This window comes from Bactrocera dorsalis, chromosome 5 (assembly GCF_023373825.1).
Source record: "Bactrocera dorsalis isolate Fly_Bdor chromosome 5, ASM2337382v1, whole genome shotgun sequence".
Taxonomy (NCBI): domain Eukaryota; kingdom Metazoa; phylum Arthropoda; class Insecta; order Diptera; family Tephritidae; genus Bactrocera; species Bactrocera dorsalis.
In genome coordinates, this window is record NC_064307.1 from 12,120,869 (window position 1) to 12,145,290 (window position 24,422).

At 36.2% G+C, this 24,422-nt stretch overlaps 1 protein-coding gene across 2 annotated transcripts in view; it reads right to left on the minus strand.

The window, feature by feature from the left end:
• The window catches only part of LOC105224484 (myosin-G heavy chain), a 315,288-nt gene that overhangs the window by 144,541 nt on the left and 146,325 nt on the right, over positions 1 to 24,422 (minus strand). For both annotated transcript variants that reach the window (XM_029549490.2, XM_011202572.3), the window contains exon 3: positions 1,073 to 1,296. In XM_029549490.2, the coding sequence (XP_029405350.2) occupies positions 1,073 to 1,296 (224 nt within the window). The remainder of the gene's footprint in view (positions 1 to 1,072; positions 1,297 to 24,422) is intronic.

Here is a 24,422-nt window from a genome sequence, read left to right on the forward strand (position 1 = left end):
GCTTTCTGGATTTTATTTTAACCCAGTAGACAAAGGAATGGTTTCAACATGAATGAAAAATGGGTAAGATTTCGAGCTCTAATAGGTCGAATGTACAAAACTCGTGAACTACAAAAGCTATTCGATTCAAATTCTAATAATAAATTTTTTTCATTATAGGATGATAATTACGCTCATTACGCTTGACTAAGTGAAACTACTTAATGTTCGAAAGGTGTCCAAGTGATGCCAGTGACGTCAAAAATTTTAAAAATGTATGATATGGACGCGACACCGCTCAGTTGTGCTTGAAATCCCTAGAACCTCAGGAAGTCCATCGCACATTTCAGAAACAATATTGCAATAAAACATAATTTTATATCTTGGCGGGATGTTTAACTTTTTGAACCTAAAAAAATGATCTTTGCCAAGTTTATGCTGTAAGCATTTGAGGTCTCCAGAAGCCGCAGAGTTTGTTAAAACTTGCGTCAAGCGCAGGCCTCCTAAACGATGACTACTCCACTTTGACTTAGCAAGTTAACTCTATCAGGTATCGCAAAGGACCAAACTGGTCTGTGCATGGCTTTTTGGCCTACGAGATTACCCTACCCTAACCTAACCCAACCATTCCTTACCATATTTATACTATAATAAATGGGTCATCAAGTAAAAGTAAGTTCCTAGATATACCGGGTACTAATGCTTGAAATTAATTAAATTGATATACATATACTTATATCTTGTCGGATGTACCCGTTACTATAATCAACTCTGCGGATTGACTTTATTCCTGATGTAAACATTAGTCCAAGAAAGCACATATCAGAAATGTCTCCACACTTTTTACCAAAAATATTTTGCAAAATAATTTTCTTAATAACTGCTCCAAAAGCAGTTACTATAAGAGCAGTTGTGAGACAAGTACCTGCAAACACTTGTTGGAATTTCAAACACGGGTTCAGTTCAATTACTAAACATCGAACAAATGTGAGCGCACAGTTGAGTGACTTGATGTACATATGTGTGTGAGTGTGTATGTGTATGCATGTTTGTTGTGTGTGCGAGCACTGCACGTTTACGGTTAAGTACTTACCGTTTTGTTGCCCAAATTGCGTACGCGGCAACTCAAATACGCCGATTTGCCCATTAATGCGGTGACATTGCGCGGCGTCGACGGATCAAAGTACGGCTCAATCCACTTCGGATGTACGTAGCCAACCGTGGTGGGTGGATATTGTGTTGTGCTCAAAGCGTGCAAATGCTCCTCCAGTGAATTGTAACTCTCCATAGGTCCTTGAACGCCACCATTTGTCATATCTTTTGTGGTGAAGCGAAAATGCGAAAAATGCCGAGAGGGGAAAGAAGAGAAAAAAACAAAAACATATATGAGGAAAATTGAAATTTTCAGCTATTGTGTTGAGTATTTTACATATTTACCAAAAACATGTGTGTGTATGGGGGAGCCTAAGATTATTTTAGATATGCAGGTACAGAAGAATATATGGGGGTTAAGGCATATTTGTGGAAAATTAACATGGAAGCGCAAAAGTCGAGATTTGAAATTTTGATAATTTGTTTAAAAATTTATTGAAAGTTGCGGAAATTATCGATAAGTTATTGTAGGACAGAAGATTGGTTTTTGCATATTTCTGTATTGTTCATAAAGGTTCGTTCTGAAAGATTCTTGTTACCAAGCTATCGATATTCGATATTGACGATTGTCATTGGTTTATTATCGATAACTGCGACTGTATTTTCCTAACAACTATCGACCGCACAATTTGAGATTTCCATGTTTATCACTCACGAACGTTATTATCGATAGTTCCATCTCTAGTTCGATATAACATAATACATATATAAATATTGAGCACCAAACGGAAAATTTAAGATTTACAAATCGTTTAGGATTATTGCCACCTGTTTGAAAAATTGAAATCAAAAAATCAAAATTAATTATAATACATAAACCAAGGACAAAATATATAAACAGAGTATATAAAACTATGCATTCCTAAAAAGTGTTGCCACCCGTCTGAAATTTTTTTATAAAGCTTTGTTGTTGCTAAGAGTTTTATTTGAGTAAAAGAAATATATTGAATAGAGATAAAATATACCATCGGTACGGAACCAACGGATGAAGGAGTGTTGCCACTTGTTTGAAAACTTTAAGGCAACAAAAACTAATAAAATAAATAAACTCAGACATTATGGGTAAAAACTTAAATGATTTCAGAAATATTTACTTCGAAAATATTGTATTTCTGATATATTTTAAAAAAGTGTTGCCACCTGGTTAAAATTTAGTTAAGCATATATTTATAAGTAAAAGAAATATACAATATTAAACAGAGGTAAAATATGCATCGGTATTGAACTGAAAAGTGCAGGAGTGCTGCCACCTGTTTTTTCATTTCATTGCAACAAAAACTAATAAAAGAAATAAAGTAAGACATTATGGATAAGATATACATTTTTCGTTCAAAAATATTTATGTATTTCAAAAAAGTGTTGCCACCTGGTTGCGTATAGTTAAGAAATAAATTATGGGTAAAGGAATTACAGAATAAAGAGTTAAAATATACCATAGGTATTACATTGAAAATTGAAAGAGTGTTGCCACCTGTTTGAATATTTCAACTTTTTTGAAACTGAATTGAAGGATAAAATAAACACATTAAGACGCTATGGCTAAAATCTACACAAGTTTCAAAAAAATTTCCTTCGGATATATGTACAAGTGTTGCCACCTGGTTTAAATATAGTTTAAAACTAAATTATAAGTAAGAGAATCATGTTAAACAGAGGTAAAATATGCTATCGGTATTGAAATTAAAAGTGAAGGAGTATTGCCACCTAATTGAATATTTTAATGCGGCGAAAATTCATAAAATAAACACAATAACATCTTAGTGTGCATAAAATCTAATCAAGTTTCAATTTTTTTTTCGAAAATATCTATGAAATTTAAAAAAAGTGTTGCCACCTGTTTTAAATCTAGTTAAAAATTAAATTACAAGTAAGAGAAATGTGTTGAATAGAGATTAAATATATTATCGGCATTAAAGTTAAGAATGAAGGAGTGTTGCCACCTGTTTGTACATTTAAGCTAAGCAAAAGTTTATAAAATAAATAAACTTAGACAGTATGAATAAAATCTAAACAAGTGTCAAAAATATTTCTTTCGAAAATATCTACATATGTATTTTTAAACAATGTTGCCACCTGGTTAAAATTTGTTGTATTATTATTCTCACTAAATATAACATAGAATAAGTTTGATTTCTCTCTCGTTCATTTCACTTACATCATTACTTTTCCAATCGAAGTGGCAGTCATCGAAAACTAATTGATTTTGATGGCAGCTAGTTTTAGCAAATAGTTCCACTTACTTGCTCAACTTATGTATATACTTGTATGTATATATGTATGTGTGCTGATGCACACACTGAAAAGTGACTTGAAAGCAAACACTTGTAATGAATTTCACTTCAAATTAAAGAAGAGTCAGAGGGCGCTATGCTAGCAAAATACCAAAGAGATCCCTGTTTTTGCAACGTGCAATGAATGAGCAATGCAAAGGCGGGACGAAGGCGGTGAAAACGCAGCTCAGTCGCTTCTAAAACAGTAGCAAAAGCGCGCACACCGCGCTGCATTATGTGAGTGGTAAGCACTTTCCACCGAAATTTCAAATGCTGCCAGCGATTTTATTGTGTGCGCTTTCAAATCCCAAACGAACTGCAATGTGAGCGTGTGCATGTATGTGTGTGAGCGTACAAGTATTATCACATCGCCTCTTACACGCGCTTTGCGGTTGTTTTGCACATTTCGTGCTGCTGTTTGCACTTTACTTGCGTTACCACGCACTTTTTCACGCCTTTACCTCCAAACAAAGGAACTTTTAAAATTTCAATCTTTTCTATTTTCATTTTTACTTTTATTTCTACTTTCTGCCATATCCTTCCGGTGACAGCGTGAGGAGGATGTACGAGTACTGAAAATTTCAAATGTGCGGCAAGTAGTTTATGTACATGTGTGTGTGTGTTCGCTTCCTTTATGTAAGAAGTTCTATATAAGGATGTGTGTGAAAAACACTCTCTTGCTCGCTGCAAATCTACGTCTGTCTGTGCATGCTTGCCGCTGCCGCTGCCGCATTCGCATAACTGCATTACAGCTGGAACGTCTTAACAATGCGAGCATAAACAAGATATGAGCCACAAGCTTTAGTGCAAAAAGGGAATTTTTGTTCAAATTCATCAGCACGCACCGAAATAAAGTTCATCTTCCGTTAGGGCGTTATGTCATGCATGCATTTGCAAAACACACACAAACACACGCATGTACATATACTAGTCTTATTATGCTTACACACGCACACGCATATGTATAAGCTAGCCCTTTTATATGCACGTGCGTTATTGCACAGTTTGCATACACATACATACGTACGCATATACCTATGCAATATTAAGAAAATGTGCACTTGCACTTAAACTGAAAGTATTCACTTTCATCAAATGTCGAATTTGGTATTTCGTCTCATTTTAGTGTTGGCATTAAATTCGAAGTGCCATGTCCATTATTGCACACAGCATTTGGGTGCAGGGAAGACTGGTTGCATTTGTACTAGCACTAGACCTATCAAGGCTTGGGTTACTGTATATATATCCTTAAAGCAATATAATGAATTCTGCTTACTACTTGATTCGTTGATTCATTGATTCAGATATGAGTTAATGTTTTATAGCGCAGTCGAAAAAGTCTTTTCGTATTTCTAATAAACTTTCAACCTATTTTTTTGTATTTATAATGAACTTTAATGACCCAAATATGTATCATTTTGGTCGGACGCTTTTTGCCATTGTTCCACTAGAGACATTATTCCATCAGTGTAAAAATATTTTGATTTCTCGACGAAAAACTGCGACAAGTAATTTTCACAGGCTTCTCTTTAAGCCAACTTTACTACATTAAGGGAGTTCTGCATTGACCGAAAGAAATGATAGTCCGATGGTGCAAGGTCAGGGCTAAATGGTGGTTGCATCAAAACTTCCCAGCCAAGCTATGCCAGTTTTTACCGAGTCATCAAAGGTGTGTGCGATCTAGCGTTGTCCTGATGAAAGATGAAGCCCTTTCTGTTGATCAGTTCTGGCCGTTTTTTTTCGATTGCTTGCTTCAATCTCATCAGTTATTGACAGTAAAATGTAGAATCAATCGTTCGACCAGGCTGGAGCAGCTCATAGTGGATGATTCCTTTCCAATCCCACCAAACACTCAGCATAACCTTTCGAGGCGTCAATCCTGGTTTTGCGACCATTTGTTGAGCTTCAAACGCTTGGACCATGATCTTTTTCGCACATTATTGTCGTATTTGATCCACTTTTCGTCTCTTGTTACCATTCGCTTCAGAAATGGTTCGATTTCATTTCGTTTCAGCAAAGAATCGCAGATGTTAATTCGGTCCATTAAATTTTTCACAGACAATTCATGTGGTACCCAAACATCGAGCTTCTTTTTGTAGCCAGCCTTTTTTAAATGGTTCAAAACCATTTGATGATGAATGTTAAGTTCCTTAGCGATGTCATGGCTGCTTATGTGACGGTCCTGGTCAATATTTTCCATAATTTCATCGACTTTTTCAACGATAGGTCGACCAGAGCGAGGTGCATCTTTCACATCGAAATTTTCAGGACAGAAGCGAACGCACCATTGTTGTGCTACATGAACTGATACCGTCGACTTCACAAATTTCATCGGTGGCTTGCATGGCATGGTTCCCTTTTTTATACAAAAATTTCAAAATATAGCGAATTTCTTCATTATTTTCATTCATTTCTGAACAGCTGTAACTTTTTATCAACTTCCTCAAATTTAGTGGACAATATTGCAATAAAATTGGGCGAAAAATTGCAAAAGTAAAAAAAAATCGTCTGTGCCGAAGCTATAGTTTCTTTCAATAATATATATCAGCTATGTATAAGATAATGTGGTCATTTTGTGGAAACTGAACCAATGTCTTGCATAATGATCGATACCAAATGTTGTGAAGATATCTCCTCAGATAATTGAAAATGTCTTATATGTACAAGTAAATGTATTTGATCGTTCAATGTGTACGACAGCTATATCCCATAGTATTCCAATATGGACATTTCCCACAAATGGTAATCTTCTTGAGAAGAAAATTTCAAATCGTTATCTCAAAAACGAGAGACTAGTTTGGGTATTTACAGACACACGGACATGGTTAAATCAACTCAGCTCGTCACTCCAATGATTTATGTGTATAGATTATAGGAATCCGACTATCTTTCCTGTGTTATAAACTTCATGGTAAACTCAATAAACACTGTTCAGGGTATAAATATCCCTCCGCCTTTGGCTCTTGATTTCTTCTTTTTTGCAATTAGAGTATAAAATGCTCGGTTGCACTCAAGCTTAGCGCTTCTGTACTTATCTTAATCCTTTTTCTTGTTTGGCTGCTCATTTCATAAAATTTTACAATTTATACACTTTCAAAACACAGACGTTAACCAAAAAACCCAAACCGAAATTACTATCCTTTTCACCACAACAAAATTAATAAAAATAAAAATCAATAAATTTCTGTAAAAAACAATCTCTCAGCAACGCGTTGTTCATACACAAAATGAAGGCGATCACTGAGCCGATATTAATACAAGAAAGTGGCAACTTTTTATCCGCATAATCTCTCCAAAGGTGAAATAAGAAAATGAAAGATATAAATCTTTAAATGACAAAAATTGTATGCACATAATCGCAGCCGAGCGTATTGGGAACCCGACCAGAGGAATGGGTAAAATGACGACCAGCGCAAAGGAGAGAAAATTGCGAAATGGTGTCACACAGCAGGCAAGTGGGAAATCATTGAGTGGTCGATTGGATGGACGGCTTCGGCTACGGCGGCTGGTCGAATGATATACTACGATATGTACAAGTACAGTGGCCTCATCGGGGAGCTTAAAGCGCCAGAGTGCAGCCATCAACGAAGATGAATGCAGAAATTAAATGAAAATGAAGAATATACACAAGCAACAGCAACAGCAGCAGCAAAAACAAAAACACAAGCACAAAAAACACGCGAAAAATGAAAAGTGTGGATATTGAAGTCGAGTAAACGATGAAGTGGAGCATGGTCAGGTAAAATATATTCTGTTGGTGCGTTCATTTCTGGGTGTAGCTAGCGATGGACACTGAGCGCACATATAGAATGACAGCTCGCGAAATATTTGAGAAACAAAAATGAAAACATGTGCGATTTTTAAAACAAGGGAGCTCGAAATTTATGTGTGTATATATTTATTATCTTAAATATTAATATCCCAGAACTGACATTTAAGGATTCCGCTGGAGATTACTTTCTTGAACTCTTTTGTATATGAACATACGAATGTCGAAAGATTTTGAGGGAAATACGATTGACTTAACGCCGAGGGTTGCACGATTTTTTGAGGAGATGTTTGTAGGTGCAACAATCGAGAAACCCGACAAGTACTCAGTTAGAAAGTTTCGAGCAAATACGAAGGCTTGAAGAGAACGAGAGAGAAAAATAGTAAGAATAATGTTTCTCGAAGAGTTTAATCTCTTTGTTATCATGTGAGATTATCTTAGGCAAGAGATATGTGGTTGAATTTTTTTTTAATTACATCTCAGGCTTTTTATACAAGGAATAACTATCGTTTGGAGGGAAAATGAAAAGAAAAAGAATTTAAAATAAGGGAATATGCGATAGGCTAGTATAAATCGTATACTTCATTCAATGCGATGAAGGCACAAAAATACTCTCTGAAATGCTCATCTTCATCACCTGTTCGGCAACAAGATTCTAGTCCATCTTAAAAATCTAGAAACCTAGATATTTCTTTGGACGTTTTTGCTGCGGGAAAAGCTCCCTGTTGTTTGAAATTGACTACTAACAAGCTTCCAAGCCATTTTCGGAACCGCTTGGGTACCGAACCGATGGCAACAAGATCTCAATCCACTCATCCAGTTCAAACTCTTACCATTTACCTGACCATCACTGTCGCAATATGCAATGAATGTCGCTAAATTGCTGTTGCATATGCAAACATGCAGCAGCAGCAAGCCCGAAAGGGTTGCCACACCTTAAGCGCTTGCAAATACCACCGCTGTCTTGGCTACATGAGTCACCGGAGTGCAACGACAATGGCCTTGGTAGAAAAATTGGAAAATTGCATAATAACTACTGAAGAAGGCACATAAATCACAGCGCCGTTCGCATATATACAAGCAAATATATAAACAAGCAATGTGCGCGTGTGTGTGTGTGCTCCCTGGAGTCAGACGAGGAACGCAGTCGTTGCTGGCAGTGTGCCAAGCATACGACATGGTCACTACACGAGCTTGCTAGTTAAACTCTGGGTAACGGTTGGCCAAAGAAAATGCAAATTAAAATGTGGCAAGTGGTAGCCTAGCTGTGCGCTTGCCACATGCCACACAGTGTGGCATATAAGAAATGCGGGTTATGGCAGGAAAAGTAAACAATGGGCAGTTAAGGATTGCTGGCACAGCAAGTGAACTTTTCAATGTGTTTGTGTATGCGTATATATACTTGTATATGTATATGTCTGTATGCTTGCAAGTGTGCTTAAACTGTATATATGTGTGTGTGCGTGGTCTTTGGCACGTGCATAGCTTTTGTGTGCTCAGATCTATAATTATGGTGATTCGCAAGTATTTTGTTTTAGAAATCACAATTCACACGCACAGGCTGGTGTTGTGTATTTTAGTACCGTTATAATTATATATTTTTTGTGTGCTTTCTGTATAATTTCGCACTTTTCTTGCCAATTGCTCGGTCAATTCCATTAATCTACCTATCCGAGGGTCTTCAAATGTTGTTGACGTCTCTGATTGCGGTTTTTTTGCGCGCTAATAACAAATTGACTGCCAAAGTAGCTGTAAATTAAGTAAATGACAGTGTTTTGGCATTGCTAGCAGCTGTAATGGAACGCCCAGAGCGGTGATTAGGCAACACGCGCGAAATTCGATAGCTAGTGGAATATTTTCGTCTAACAACCACTGAATTGTTATGCCATAACGGATTCTGTAATTGGCTGTAATGCTTGCGTCAATTATGTGTATAAATATGATAGATGACAGGTTTAGTACAATTATTTTTGTTGTAATAACACAACTGTACATAAAAATAAATACTTTTTGTAAGTTGCTTGGGATATCTTAGAAAATTGACTGTGCCATTTCGTAAGATAACACGTTCACCAAAATTGGTTTTTAATAAATTGATTCTGACATTCGCTCTGTGGCCGTTCTGTGGGAAACACATATTGTTCGAGTCCACATCGTACAATTCTGGCCACAAATATTCTGTTATCATTCAGCGCTAGCGATTCCCATTCACAGTAACGTGCCAGTATTGATCATCACGGAATGAGTAGGCTCCAGTGGCGCTGCCGGCCCATAAACCACACCAAACCGTCATTTTTTTGGGATGCAATGGTGACTTATGGTGTACGTGTGGATTGCTGCCTGACCACTAAAGCATATTTTGTTTATTGACGAAGCCATTTAGTCATAGAGGAGTCTCACGCTGAAGATAACATTTCGATGAAAATCCGTGTCATTTTTAAGTTGTTGCTAACCCAATTCACGAATATATGACGATTCTGGTGGTCAAACGGCTTCAGTTTTTGCATCAATGTGATCTTGTAAGGATGCAGGCCAGGATCTTTTCGCAAAATTCACCACAACGACGTCACAGAGACTCCCAACGCTTGAGAACGACGTGTGAGAGACTGATTTGCGTTTTCCTTAATTGATGCGCTAGCAGTAGCAATATTCTCGACGCTACGGCCACCTCTTTCTCTCGCTGGCACTGGAACATTTTATATATTGCCTGTGGATTCTAATTCTTCCACTAGACACTCAATTATTGATCTCTCAGGATGATTACGACGAACATAATTTGGGCGTAGCGATCTTAAATTCTCAGAAATTGGTATACTCTATCTGAGTAAAAATGACCCAGTGGAAAAATACGTGAAAAAGTGATTTTTCAAAGTGGTGGTCTAGAATATTGTGGAACATTTAGATTGTTCTTAAATACGAAAATTGATGAAATACACAGATTTTGTCAAGATTAACCCTGCTCCCGAATTTTATACTTGGAAAAGTTTTTTGTAGATGGTTGGAAAATTCCTAAATAATTATAAAACGCCAAATTACGAAAAAAATAAAAAAGTCTAAAGCAGTTTAACATTCTAGAAACAAGTTTCCAAGCATTTTTCAAGCTGAGGTCATCCATCAGCAGATGTGCAGAGATCAATCAAGAGCGGAACTATCACGGGGAATAAATTATCATACTTAGTGATAGTCAATTCACTTCAGGCAATCTCATATATTGAAATCGAATCAACAATGGTATTGGCGTGTATAAAATGTTTAACAGGGTTTCCACAGGAAACAATATTCTATTGGGTTGGATATTTGGGCATAGAGGAATCTGTGGGAATGAGATAGCCGATCTTTTGGCGAAAGAAACTACGGCAACCAGCCCGACACGACCGAAACGTTAATTTGCTGTCGGCCACCATAATTTACGAAAGGAGAAAAATAAAAGGGTCAATAGAAGTCGACACTGGCAACAAGAACCTGGGCTTCGACAGGCGAGATTATTGCTGGAAGAGTACGATACAAAACGGTTCAAAAACCTACTCGTCCTTCCCAGAAGTAATTTAAAGCAGCTTGTGGAATTTTATACGGTACGGCAGTGTTATCTGCAGAAACTATGTTACTGCTCCACAGATTACGGTCGCTTTTGTGACCAAGGAGCAGAGACACCAGATCACATACTCCGCAATTGCAAGAAGAGGAAGTCAGGCTTACAGGCAATTGTATGCGGTGAAAGAACGCATTGCAACCATTAACCCAGGAGCTTAACTAACCCTTTTTGATTTGACTGAGTTAAACAAAGTATTGTATGAACAGGAGAGAGCACAATAGGTCACGGATTGCAGCGCAAACTATAAAACTTAATCTAATCCAGTTCATAAGTTATAATATTTATGCTAAGTCTACGAGAATCATAGTTTTATCCTCTGCTCGGTATCTTGTAAATCGGCGCTAAAGTGACGTCATTAAGGTAGCCCATGTTAAGCTATATCTTGGCGCTCTTTCTTGCTGTTTATATGGATTTCTACTTGCTATTCCTTCTTAGATGAAAAATGATAAGTGATGAGCCTGTTTATGAAGATTATATATCTGTCTTAGCCTTTAATTGAGTACATTAAGGTGTAACGGTCGATTAAATACAGGCTACTGTACAAAGGGATGCACTCATACGTAAATAATTAATTTCACAGTGCTGTCTCTCAGGCACAGATCTTGCATGTGAGTAAATAATTAATGGATGTAACCTATGTATATATTATATATATAAATGTGGTGTAATTTTTATCAAACACAGGTTGCATGGAGCACAAAGAAAAATGATTTCGGTGTAATGCAGGCGACAATAACAAATTGAGAATATTTGTTTTCGGACACACACATACCACCTACATATAGACAAATATATTTTATACCATATTTAAGCATATGGGTATAACTATCAATTACAAAATTGTATGAAACATAGAAACAACACAAATACATATGCATTTATGCTTTTCACTTGTTTGTATGGCTGGGCATGGTCACTGAGCCACTGGGTCGCAATTGGAATGAACTGGACACCGTTGCAATTGATATCAAGCGAGGTGGAAACGAACGAGCCAACCCACTTCGTACTTCAGTGGCCCCTGCAGCGCGCTTGTCTGTACCAATGTCTGTATGTATGCAGTGAGCGTGCGATTCGGTGACGGAAAGTAGGTTGGCCCGCAGGGAATTATTGTTTTCCAATTAATAAATGTCAATTACACAGTGAACAACGATAAATGAACATCGAGCTACTTGGCTGATGAGCAAAATAATGAATTAAACGAAAAGCATGGCGAAGAAAAGGCGAAGAGGACAAAAAGCGTAGAGGAGCAGAAAACAAGAAAGCAAATCGAACAAGTAGAAGCATAAGAAAGAGCATACAATGGTACACATGTGTATGTGTGTGTGTAGGTGACTGTGTGCAAGGAGGTCAAACCAAGTGTCCAGCACGAATGCATATGTAAACATAGCACCAAACACATAAATATTGCATGTGTGTAATTTAAGAAATGCTCGGTCGTATGTGTGTGTGCGTGCGCATGTATGCTTATGAATAATGTGCGTGTGTAAATTACTTTTGAACGAAGATAAATGCATTTGAACAGCAGCTGGATTTCAGGGTTTATGTGACATTGCAAACAGATGTGCATGTATGTGTATGTGTGCCATGCATGCAGGCCGGTGGGTGCACGGCTTTGCACTGGTGTCTTACAAGGCGTAAGCGATGCTATTCTTACGAATTTAAATTTATGTATAAGCTTCTATGTACATATATAAGCTTCTTTTAAGCTGTGGGAAATTTGAAATCAATGAATAGTGTTGCCATATCTTATTAAATATTGGTTTTTAAGTGATAGAAATTTAGGTAAAGCATTAAAACGTCGAAGGAAATTGTTTTGTGTGATTTTCTGCGAATATAAGAATATAAAATATAATGGTGTTGCCACCTTATTGAATGTTTTAAATATTTTTTTTTTTAATTTTAGTAAAATGCGAGAAGTAATTATTTTATAACGTTTTTAATACAATATAAAATTGCATGGTGTTGCCACCAAACTGAAATTTTTATAGTAGTACTGTTTTTGTTAAATTTTGTGGGAAAAGTGGGAGGTAATTAATTGTTCATCTATGCTTTTAAGATAATATAAAATTTTGTGACATTGCCACCTTATTTAACATTTTTTAAATATTTTTTTTTTTTTAATTTTTCGTAAAGAGTTAGTAGGTAATTATCTTATTAGCTTTTAAGGTAAAATAAAATTTCATGGTGTGGCCATTATATTGAAATTTTTTAAGTAATAGTTTTTTTTGTTAAATTTTGTATGAAAGGGAATAGGAAGTTATTTATTAAGACTTTTTTGAAAATTTAAAATTACATGATGCTGCCACCTTCTTGAATTTTTTAAAATATAAGTATTTTTCTTAAATTTTGTATAAAATTCTTAACTTAATTTAATATTAACTTCTGGGTCGTTATTTTGTTTCCACAAAAGTCTCTTGAGAATTTCCGTACAATTTTAACGATAATATAGCGGAAAGAGTTATGATTTAGACACTGGTATTAAAATATTTTTAATCCATTGGCATCACTCATATTCTCCCATTCTTGAAACTTCCCAAAATTTTTACTGCTCTGTGTAAATATGAATTTTTACATTGGTATGAGTATTTTGATAGCGGCAATATGACTGCCACAATTCTTCACTGAACCAGCCAGCGCAATTGTCATTTTAAATTATTGTCAGCTGGATAATGCGGTCAGTTGCTTGATGCTGGCAGCACTTAATGTTCACTGAAACAAGCGGCCACTATGCACACAAGCAAACACACACTCATGTATATATAACTAAACATACACAACATCCTTTCTGAACTCCATTGCTTTTACTTACATATGTACTACACTATTACTATATGGATATATGTATATGTAAGTATACATATGTGGGTGAACTAGTAAGTCCATATATAACGACCCAGTAGCAAACCCAGCAGTTGCTTGTAAGAAAATGCATCCTTACGGATAGATATTTGATGTTCACATATAAATTGCAAATTTGATAAAAGCTGGAGAAAGATCTGAAAGTGCAATAGTAAAGGATATATTCTTGATTTATGTATTCTAGTTATAAAAACTACTCAAAGCTACAAACGCAAGGCACAACCGAAAGTTCCAACAAACGAAATGTCAAATTTGTAAAGCGCAATGGAAATATTAACGAGAAAAAAAATTTGATCTCTTTAATATAATTAATATTTTTAATCTTCCTTTTACTCCCTTTCTGCTTGAATACTTCGAATGCTCATCATTATCCTCTATAATTTCTTCATCATAATTCAAATTCATATTATTCAATAGTCCACTTTGCACTACTTTGAAACCGCTCTCTTTGTTATGACCACTCAAATTTTTACTACCGAGCTGTTAAGATAATAATGCATTTAATTCATTTACCATGGCCATTATCGTAAGTCTTTTCAGAAGTGACACTTTCTGCTCTGGGACTCAAACTACATATGTACATGCAATTTCATAAGCTTGGCCACATATATGAAAATATATATACATACATAGTTTTATGTACCCCTAGTGTGTGGTCTTGTGTACTTAAGTCCTTCTAATGGTTTTGCAGTGATATTGCTGCACTGGCTCTTACACATGGACTTACGTAAGACCTGTGAGGAGTGACGCTTTTGAGTGGCTTACGTTAAATAAAGTGATTGTTTGTTGTTGTTCGTGTTTAATCAACATGCGGGAATGACAAGCATTATGAGTGCTGTCGTACTTGATTCGTGATTGGTATGACAAATTATAAAAGCGTATTCTTCGACAGTGACATGTGACTAGGTTATTGCTGAATGCGATCCCACTGGTAATGTCGAGGGCGCGTAATCTAGTTGAATTAATATTTTCTTGTGTAAACACTTTTGGTAAATGGACTAACGAAATAATTGTATGATATTTAGCACATTGACACTTATTTGACTTAACTAAGTGCCCAATTTTCAGTATACAAATAATTCAATTACATAACCGTTCATTTCATGTGAAATTTAAGTCGAATATTGTGTACATGGAAAATTATATACAATTATATACACATCATGAGAACAGCATTAAACTGAAATTTTCAAGGAGGCCGTAGACGCAGGCGACCAGCCAATACCTAGAGGCGAGAAGTTGAGGCGACAAATTGAAGCAGAATCCCAAAAAACTGATCGCAACTGGAGAAAAATCAAATCAAGTGTAAGATTTGAAGTCTATTTGGTGGTATGTTTAGTTCTTGATTTATCGTACCTTTACTAGATTTTAACAGTAGCGTTATATGGGGAGTGAGTGAGTTATGTTCCGATTTCATTCATTTTCACACTATCAGTAGGCGGGCCTTGCTCACATTTTCAAAAGGTTGGGAACACGGATTCCTTAAATGAAGTTAACTACATTTTTATGTATCGTTAACAGTTTTATCGTAAAGTTTAACATTTTTTATGTTATATATACTCAGAACATTTTGACATACGATCCTTATTAATACTGTTTACAGTAATTTAATATATTCATCTCGGACAAAAAATGGAATTAAAGCGAATATTTTCGCGCTATTATGTTTTACAACTTTCGACGTGGGTTAACATTTCAAGAGTGAACTTAATTGCATTTTTTGTGATGAGAGTAAGGTGAATTCAGTCGAGATTGTAGATTACTTCAAGAAGAATTTCGTGAAGGTGAACCAAAATCAGTTGTTGTTCCGAAAACCACTGATGTTATACGTAAACTGATATCGTGAGATAAAGGCAACTATAGGTATTGGCAGCACCAGCAGATATTCAGTATTGCATGGGCATTTGACTGTAAAAATTGTTTTCACGTTAGATCACACAAAATTTGTCCATCGTTCAAGAAAATCCTGTATTTTGGTCAAAATGTTAACAAATACGACAACAAGTCATCGAAATACATTTATGACAACGTGATAGGTGCTGAATGATGAATTTATACTTATAAGCCCAAAAGTAAGCAGTAGTCAAGGGTGTGGGTGTCTGAAAATGATCTAAAAAGCTTCATTTTTGAGCACTTGAAAGCTGAATTTGATGAGTCATCCACCGTAAAGTTCTGACTAGGCACCGAAGGACCACCTTTTAATCCTGCACGTAAAAAAACTAGGAGTCTCTTTTTATATAAGAAAAAAGTTGTTTAAAAAATACTGGAAACCCAAGAATTTTTGGAAAAAAAAAACTTAGTTATTTTCGTTGGTTAAAATTTGTTTTTGTTCTCTAAGAGAACCTTCGTATAAGTTAATTATGTTGTTTCTTATAATATTACCAGAAACAAATATAATTGCTATTAACGGCTTGAAAACCTATATTACAGCGTCCGACACTCGAAGTGTAACCAACTTCACACCGTTCGCACTGGAATCAGCTGTTTATCAATTTGGTGATTGATAGTTCGGAGTACAAAAGCGTTTTGCCAAAATTGAACCCAAAAAAAAAGTGATCAGCGATGGAATTCAAACGTAATAGTGTGATTGCTTTATATTTAGCTGGAAAATCACAGCCAACAATTGTTCGTGAGCTCAAACACTTTCACATTAAGGTGTTTGTTTATCGCACCTTCACTCGTTACAATCATACTGGTAACATCGCAAAACGCCATGGAAGTGGTTATCAAAAGACTGCAACCTCACGTGAGATGGTGCGGAAAGTGAGGAAGCGACTTGAGCGAAATCCTCGTCGGAGTGCCAATCAAATGGCTAAAGAACTGAAAATATTCGACCGCAGCATTCGACGCATATTGAAAAATGAGCTCAAAGTCAAGCCTTCTAAGTTCTAAAAGGCCCCCGATCTCACACCGAAGCAGCAACAAGTAAAACTTAAGAGCGCGAAGCAGTTGCATTGTGTTTTCTGACAAAAAAATGTTTCCACTCGAGCAATTCGTAAACTCTCAAAATGATAGAGTTTACTTGACCGCGCATTCATACGAGAATCTAAGTCATCGGTTGGCCACCAGGAGGCAACACCCGCCACAAATAATGGTTTGGGCCGCTGTCACCGCAGATGGGCGCTTTCCAATTGTTTTCATCGAGCCTGGCGTCAAAATAAATGCGACATTTTATCGGAAAAGTGTTCTGGAGGCTGCTTTGAGGCCGTGGGAAAACAAACATTTCGGTCACAAACCATGGACATTTCAACAAGACTCAGCACCGTCTCACAAAGTGCGAGTGAACCAAGAATGGCTGAAAAACAACGTTACAAACTTCATTACGACCACACAATGGCTCTCGAATTCACCAGATGCCAATCCAATGAATTATTCTCTCTGGGCCATTTTGGAGAGCAAGGTCCGAAGTAAAAAATACACCAGTCTCGAGATGCTGAAGAAAGCCATTGTCAGTGAGTGGGCCAAAATACCGGCAAGTCACATTCGGGCAGCTTGCGATTCGTTTGTTGACCGTCTCAAGGCCACAGTTAAGTCTAAAGGTTGTCATATCGAGCAAAAGTGTATTGGTCCTGAATTTATAATTATTTTCACACATTTGTACTTTAAAATGAATAAAAATAATTTTCCAAACCGAATTTATGGCTTTTTTAATTGGCTACACTTCGAGTGCCGGATCCTGTAATATTTGAATCCCAAACACTCTAAAAATGCTTGTCCAAACCAGAGCTAAGATATATATTCTGAAATTCAAGTGTATTAACTGATTAGAACGCAACGAAAAAGTAAAACGGATGTTACATTGAAAATAAGTTGAATTCCGAAAAATCAAAAAATTAAAATCAAATTTAATGAAACTTTTGAAATATCACCTTTTTATTTCTACAGCAGCAAGACTTCATTAGAAGAGCAGTAAAAGGCTTTCGCCACAATTCGAAAATATATTTATTAACATTTCGAAATGAATTTTTGAAATTTTCACATTGTTTCAAGCTGAGTTTTTATCCAATTTCCAATTTCAATCTTTCCAATTTTCAGATTTGGAATTTTCCCATTCAACGCTTTTCAAAATTAACCAAAAACTATTGAAATTAATTGGAGTGGTTAAGCTCCAACCGAGCATGGCATTTTAGCGCACAGCCACTACAACAAAAATTAAATTTTTGTCTGCATATATGACTGTCCGCCGCAATCGGAATTTATCCATTGCAAATCTAACACGCATCAAACTAAAACCAAAAAAAAAATAAACTAAAACTAAGCGCATAAGCGCTCCACATCAATTTCCGAACTATATGCATAACTTTGCTGCCAAATCAAAGGGAATAAACATAAATTACACTTGAGTTGAAATGCATGCAGAGCTTAACCCAAATATGCGTCGACTTTTAGCATTTTTCCATGAACCAAAAAATTTCCATACGACCCCATTCAGCTTCCAACAACAATGGCAACGCGCTGCACCCCGCGCCGCAGAGCCTTAACGTTGCAGCGCACAAACACGACGGGCGCTACAAAAACAACATTTCATTCATTATAATTCAGCAATGCTAATATGTACTTATGAACGGTAAATGCGAAAAGCGTTGCACAAACGCACAAAGCACAAGAGTGGATGGCAAAAAGCAAAAGGCAAAAGCTTAAAATAGCAAAACAACAAAAGTAACAAAAAAAAGCATACAAATTAATGCGGCATCAACGCTTCTAACTATGCAGCTTTTCTGGTTGATTGCTGCTTAAGCTGTTGCTGTTACTACTGCTGTTGTTGTTGCTACTGAATAGTTGTTGCTACTGCATAACAGTTGCTTTTACTGCTGTTGTTGTTATTGTTGTTGTTGCGACGTGCAAGTCATTTAAACACATTTTACAATTGGCAACGCGCTTGCGCTTGCGCCGCCTTTCGTCGTGTGAAGCGCGCGAGGTGCCGCTTGCCGCGCATTAAAACCTTCGACACGTTTCTAATTGAAGAAGCTCAACGGTGAAACGTCAGTCATGTCCATACATACATACACATACAACTGCAGCATTCAGTCATGCCGACAGTTATTGAGTAAGTCAAACCGTTTTGTCTGATTTCGTCTTGCTTGGCATTTCAGCGATTGCGCTCAGCTTGAGTGAATAGTTCTGCAGCCACATGTATGAGTATATAACGGTACATACATGTATGTATGTATGTGAATTTACATATACCATATAATATATGCTATGCTTACTGTGCTAGGTATGCCTCTATGCAAAGTGGAATATGCGGTTCATTTGTATGTGTGTGTTAGTTTCTATGTGTGTGGCTGCATTTCTGTTGGTTTCTATGTGTTTGTGTTTCTGTGTGCATTTGAATTCTCCTATTTTTCTTTCACCACCGCCATTCAATTCATTGAATTCATTCGATTTGTGCAATGGATTTGTTGCAGCTTTGCACAGAACACGCGCAACACCCGTGACCCCGCGGCAGTCGCGTCCCCGCGGACCGCGCGCTAAGGGGATGTAGTGTCGGAAGCCGCTGTAGGCAGCGCAAGCGATGTGCGCGCATAAAGTGTGCATAGGGAAAGTTAGAGACAAGTGCGGAAAGGGGTATGGTTGCAAGCATTGAAGCTCTCCTGGGTTTGGTGGCAAACTGGTGATGCCGCTTGAATGACTAAGTGCTGGCATTTGAATTTCAATTGATTTTCCAAATGTACTATTTTTCTTTAACGTCATGCACACACACACGTACACATACAAACGTGCTTGTATGTGTGTATGCAAGTATATATAAATATATATGTATATATGTAAGTTCGATTTTGTTTCAGTGAAGTGGCATAAAATGGGTCTGGCACGCCGTTGATTTGACGTTTAATGCAAAAGTAATTGAAATTTGTCGTTGGCTGTGAATGCATACATATAACTAAATAAATTTAAAAAAAAGTATGTGCGCAGGTAGAAATAACACTAAACTATATACATATATTCTTACAGAGTTAAGCGCTTAAGTAAGAAAAATACATTTGCTTTTTAAGCTAAGAGCGTGGGAATTGAAGCTTCAGTGGCGCTTGTTTCCATAAATACTTTTGCCACTGCTAGTCATTCAAAGCAGCTGTGTTGTTGTAGTTTCAAGTGGTACAAAGTGAAATTTGCTGATAAATAAGGGCATGCATCTGAGAAGTATTAGCGAGAACTCATTTCTACTCAGAGCTTATGAAAAATTAAAATTTTTTGGACAAAAATCTAAACTAAAATACTGATTTTGACAATCATTTCAATAACAAAAACTTTCAGACTTCTTTAGGATGAGGATAGATGTTATATACTGCTACTACTTACAATCCTTACTTTGCAAAAATCTTCCGCTGAACCCTCGGTGCGGACGCCAGGCGTTAATAGAAACAACAGTATCACGAAGAAGGCTGGAATGGCCTTGTTGCAGTTGGGACGTATGTATCTAGCCAAAATCTGACTTTTTATCTGAGTGCTCGCTGCTTCTCAATGGCACGGAATGCAGACGGGGAGTCTTGCTATAGTTGGAGGTGCATAAGGGATGGATCAGGCAACCCATAGTCGACTATCAGCCTTAATAAGGTAACCTTCCTTCCGTAGCTGGAGCTGGAAGCTGAGATACGTTCCACTAAACTCCTGGCTCAAAATAAATGAAGAAAATAAACAAAAAACAATATACAGGAATCAATGGAATCAGAAGTCTTCTAGTAAGAAAACCGGATAGAACTAGTTGTTTCGAACATACGGCAGTGTTAGTAACAAGTTCAATCACCCATCGAGGGCAATGTATGCACAGAAGCGTCTTGAAAAGTGTATAGTTTCAACCGCCAATAATTGAGGAGTTTAGAAAGGAGATGTCAGAGTTCATTGATTGCGTGAAAGTAGTTTTACCAAATTTTAAGTTTGAACCGTCAGTAGCGGCAGCCAAAAGACACTAAGCCGTCAGCCAAAAGGCCAAAAACAATAATCGTGATGCCCACATAATCGTTTGCATATTTGGCTCAGAATCGCACTAGCATTGGTGCGTTGGATGAGGAAGATCCTGGACGAAAAGTCTCCAGACCTATAGATTGCAAGCTACGCAGACAAACGAATAGAAATGGGTTCCGGCACTCTCCTCTCCAATCAAAATCGTAGCATTTGTTGACGCGAGCTCGACTGAACTTTACAAGTTCGCATTAGTCAAACTTTGGAAGCTATACCACGGAGCTAGATTGGAAACGGTCGAAACGAAGCTGAAAATCATGACTTTCAAAAGAAACTTAAACAGAATTTTTATGGCAATGTTTGATCAAAACAAAAAACTGATGGAACACTATAGGGAGAACTATTTACGGAACATGCAGAAAATACAGAGAATTTAATAATATTCGTATAATGTGATCTTGATTGAACTGAGTGGCTACATTTTAGAAGGTTGTAAAAAAACTATTTCCGAAACCGATTTATATTTAAGTATGTCATTTGTAAAAATAAAGTTTTTAAAAATTTAAACTAAAATTGGCCCATTAAAAAGGAATAACTCTTATGCAAGCAAGTAAGATGAGATCATTTAACTCCAATAAATAGGTTCGGAAATAATTTCAGAACCCTTTTTTTGCTGTCTGCTACCTGAAATATTATTGTCGCTATTCGCTTTGGCTGGTATTTTAAATCATACTTTTTTATACTCTCGCAACAAAGTTGCTAACGATAGTATTATAGTTTTGTTCACATAACGGTTGTTGGTAAGTCCTAAAACTAAAAGAGTCAGATATAGGGTGATATATACCAAAGGGATCAGGGTGACGAGAAGAGTTGAAATCCGGATGTCTGTCTATCCGTCCGTCCGTCCGTCCGTGCAAACTGTAACTTGAGTAAAAATCATGATGAAACTTGGGACACGTATTTCTTGGCTCCATAAGAAGGCTAAGTTCGAAGATGGGCAAAATCGGCCCACTGCCACGCCCACATTTAATTAAAGTGTGTCTTATGAAAACCGAAAACCTATAAAGTGTCATAACTAAGCCATAAATAAAGATATTAAAGTGAAATTTGACACAAAGGATCGCATTAGGGAGGGGCATATTTGGAAGTTTTTTTTTTGGAAAAGTGGGCGTGGCCCCGCCCCTACTAAGTTTTTTGTACATATCTCGGAAACTACTATAGCTATGTCAACCAAACTCTATAGAGTCGTTTCCTTCAGGCATTTCCATATACAGTTCAAAAATGAAAGAAATCGGATAATAACCACGCCCACCTCCCATACAAAGATTATGATGAAAATCACTAAAAGTGCGTTAACCGACTAACAAAAAACGTCAGAAACACTAAATTTTACAGAAGAAATGGCAGGAGGAAGCTACACCCAGCCTTTTTTTTTTAATTGAAAATGGGCGTGGAGTGGGCGACCCCAAAAACCATATCAGAGGAACTACTAATCTAATTAATTTTACAGCAAAATAAAAAAATATGTAAATGACGGATAATGAAATCTCGATTATCACTTTATCATGCGAGAGTATAAAATGTTCGGTGACACCCGAACTTAGCCCTTCCTTACTGCTAATATTGCTTACTATAAAATGTCGATTACAGTAAGAAAAACAGATAAAACTATAGAGACAGTTTTTTTTAATATTTTTCTACCGAACTTGAGAAAAAAAGTTCAAAACAAATAGCATAATAATAGATTTTTTAAACAAATAATAAACAAATGAGGTTTAATTTTCAAATGAAATTACTTTTTTGCAAAAAAAGTGCTCCTTTTCCAAAAAAATAATTGTCCACAAACATTTTTGCGTAGCGCTGCAGACATTTTTCATGATTTCCCTTGAAAAATCTTAAAATAAAATAGTTTAATATTATATTATTATTTTGCATTTAATAAATAAATAAACAAATAATATCATATAATTTTTGTGGCATTCATTCAGAAAGACATTTCGGAGAAAAACACGATTGCATGTTCACATCATTTAATTAAAGTGTGCCTTATGAAAAATACTTGCAAAACGACAATACCGCATTCATTAAATAGCTAAAGAATTTTAGCACGTTAAAGGAATTTTCGGACACAAAATATTTTTCTCAACAAGATTGCAAATATTTTTGGTAATTATGTGCAAAATATTGAACGTGCTTTGTGTTGTTAGTGGATGAAATATTTTTAAGGAATCCCACAGAAATGTTTCAGTTGGTTAATGGTTTGTTTTGTCCTGTTTTCACATAGGGATTAGGTTTTTAATATATAACCATTGACAGTACAGTACACTATCTCGTATGAGCAACTCATAGTTGAAATCTACAAAAAAATAGTATAAGTAATATTAAAACATCTTGCTTTATGTTCTTGCTTAAAAGTATGTTTCTGAAACCAAAACTCAGTTATAATTATATTTTACTTATTTTCCAGCATTTACTTTACTCTGCACTTAATCTCAGCACTAAAAATATTTTCTCAAAAGACACGTTTCATGGCATTTACACATTCTAAAAACCTATAAAGAGCTCAGAACTTTCACTAGCCACATGAGTCATCTCATATAAGCCACTCACTTCAAACGACAAAAAAAATATATAATAAAGCAACCAAGCACTAAAGCTGCCGTTGCGCTATCAAGTGTCTAATCAAGGCGCACACTTCTTGTTTCGTCGCCAACCGACCGTGCATTTAAATACTTCATTAAGGTGAGATAATAAAATGTTTAAACATAAAAAGCGCTAAATACATATAACATGTATATAATTATAACATTCCGTACATTTGTAGAGCTGCTTGTTCATGCTAATCACTCATGACCAGGCCAACTGGGCGTATACGTAACTTTTTTTGGTCATCTCAGTGCGTGTGTAAAATAGCGGTAATTTAGTTTGTAGTTTGTTTTACATAAAATCACAAAAAAAAACTTTAATGAACATTGCCTAAAAAAACAGACGCTAGGTAAATGAGTGCAGCGAAAGTGAAGTTATACAATATTAGCATATTCTAATACCCTCAATGGGGTGTGTAGAGTTTCCAATGAAATTCGTAACATCGAAAATGTAACGTCAGTCGTATAGCAAAATTGTTCAGATGAGACTAGTCAAACTATTATACTTATACTTATACTTATACTTATACTTATACTTATACTTATACTTATACTTATACTTATACTTATACTTATAAGTATAAGTACTTATACTTATACTTATACTTATACTTATACTTATACTTATACTTATACTTTTACTTTTACTTATACTTATACTTTTACTTATACTTATACTTACAAGTATAATTTTCATTGCCACAAAAACGGTCCTCTGAAGGGTATTATAGCTTTGGTACAACCATATTTATTGCTCTATAAATGTGCATATACTATATATATTGCGCTATATTACACTCTTAATGAACTTATTTTCAACTAGCGTTATATGCACATGCGAAGTAATTCCACATACAAGCTGAAGATTCGGAAGATTTTCAGCTATGTAAATTCGTGTACACACACCTACACAGACACGCATACATGCGCGTGTTGAATGTCATGTTACAGAATGTTTAGTTTTTATTCCACGGCGTGTACGCTGAAATTCCCAACACGCGATAAATTCATTAAAAACATTAAATCTCACTTACATTAACATGTCGCTCGCTGCAGCAGTGCAAAAAGAGCCGAAAATCAAAAAATAGAATTAAAATGTGGAGAAGAAAAACGGAGAAGCGAGTCCTTTTTTGCGCAAGGTGACTCAATGCAGGTGTGTACAGAATTTTTTATATACGAGTACATATCTACTTTGCACTTTCGAATTTCGCTCGTTGTGGTGAGCTTTAAATTGTTGGAAACCAGTAAAATTCGAG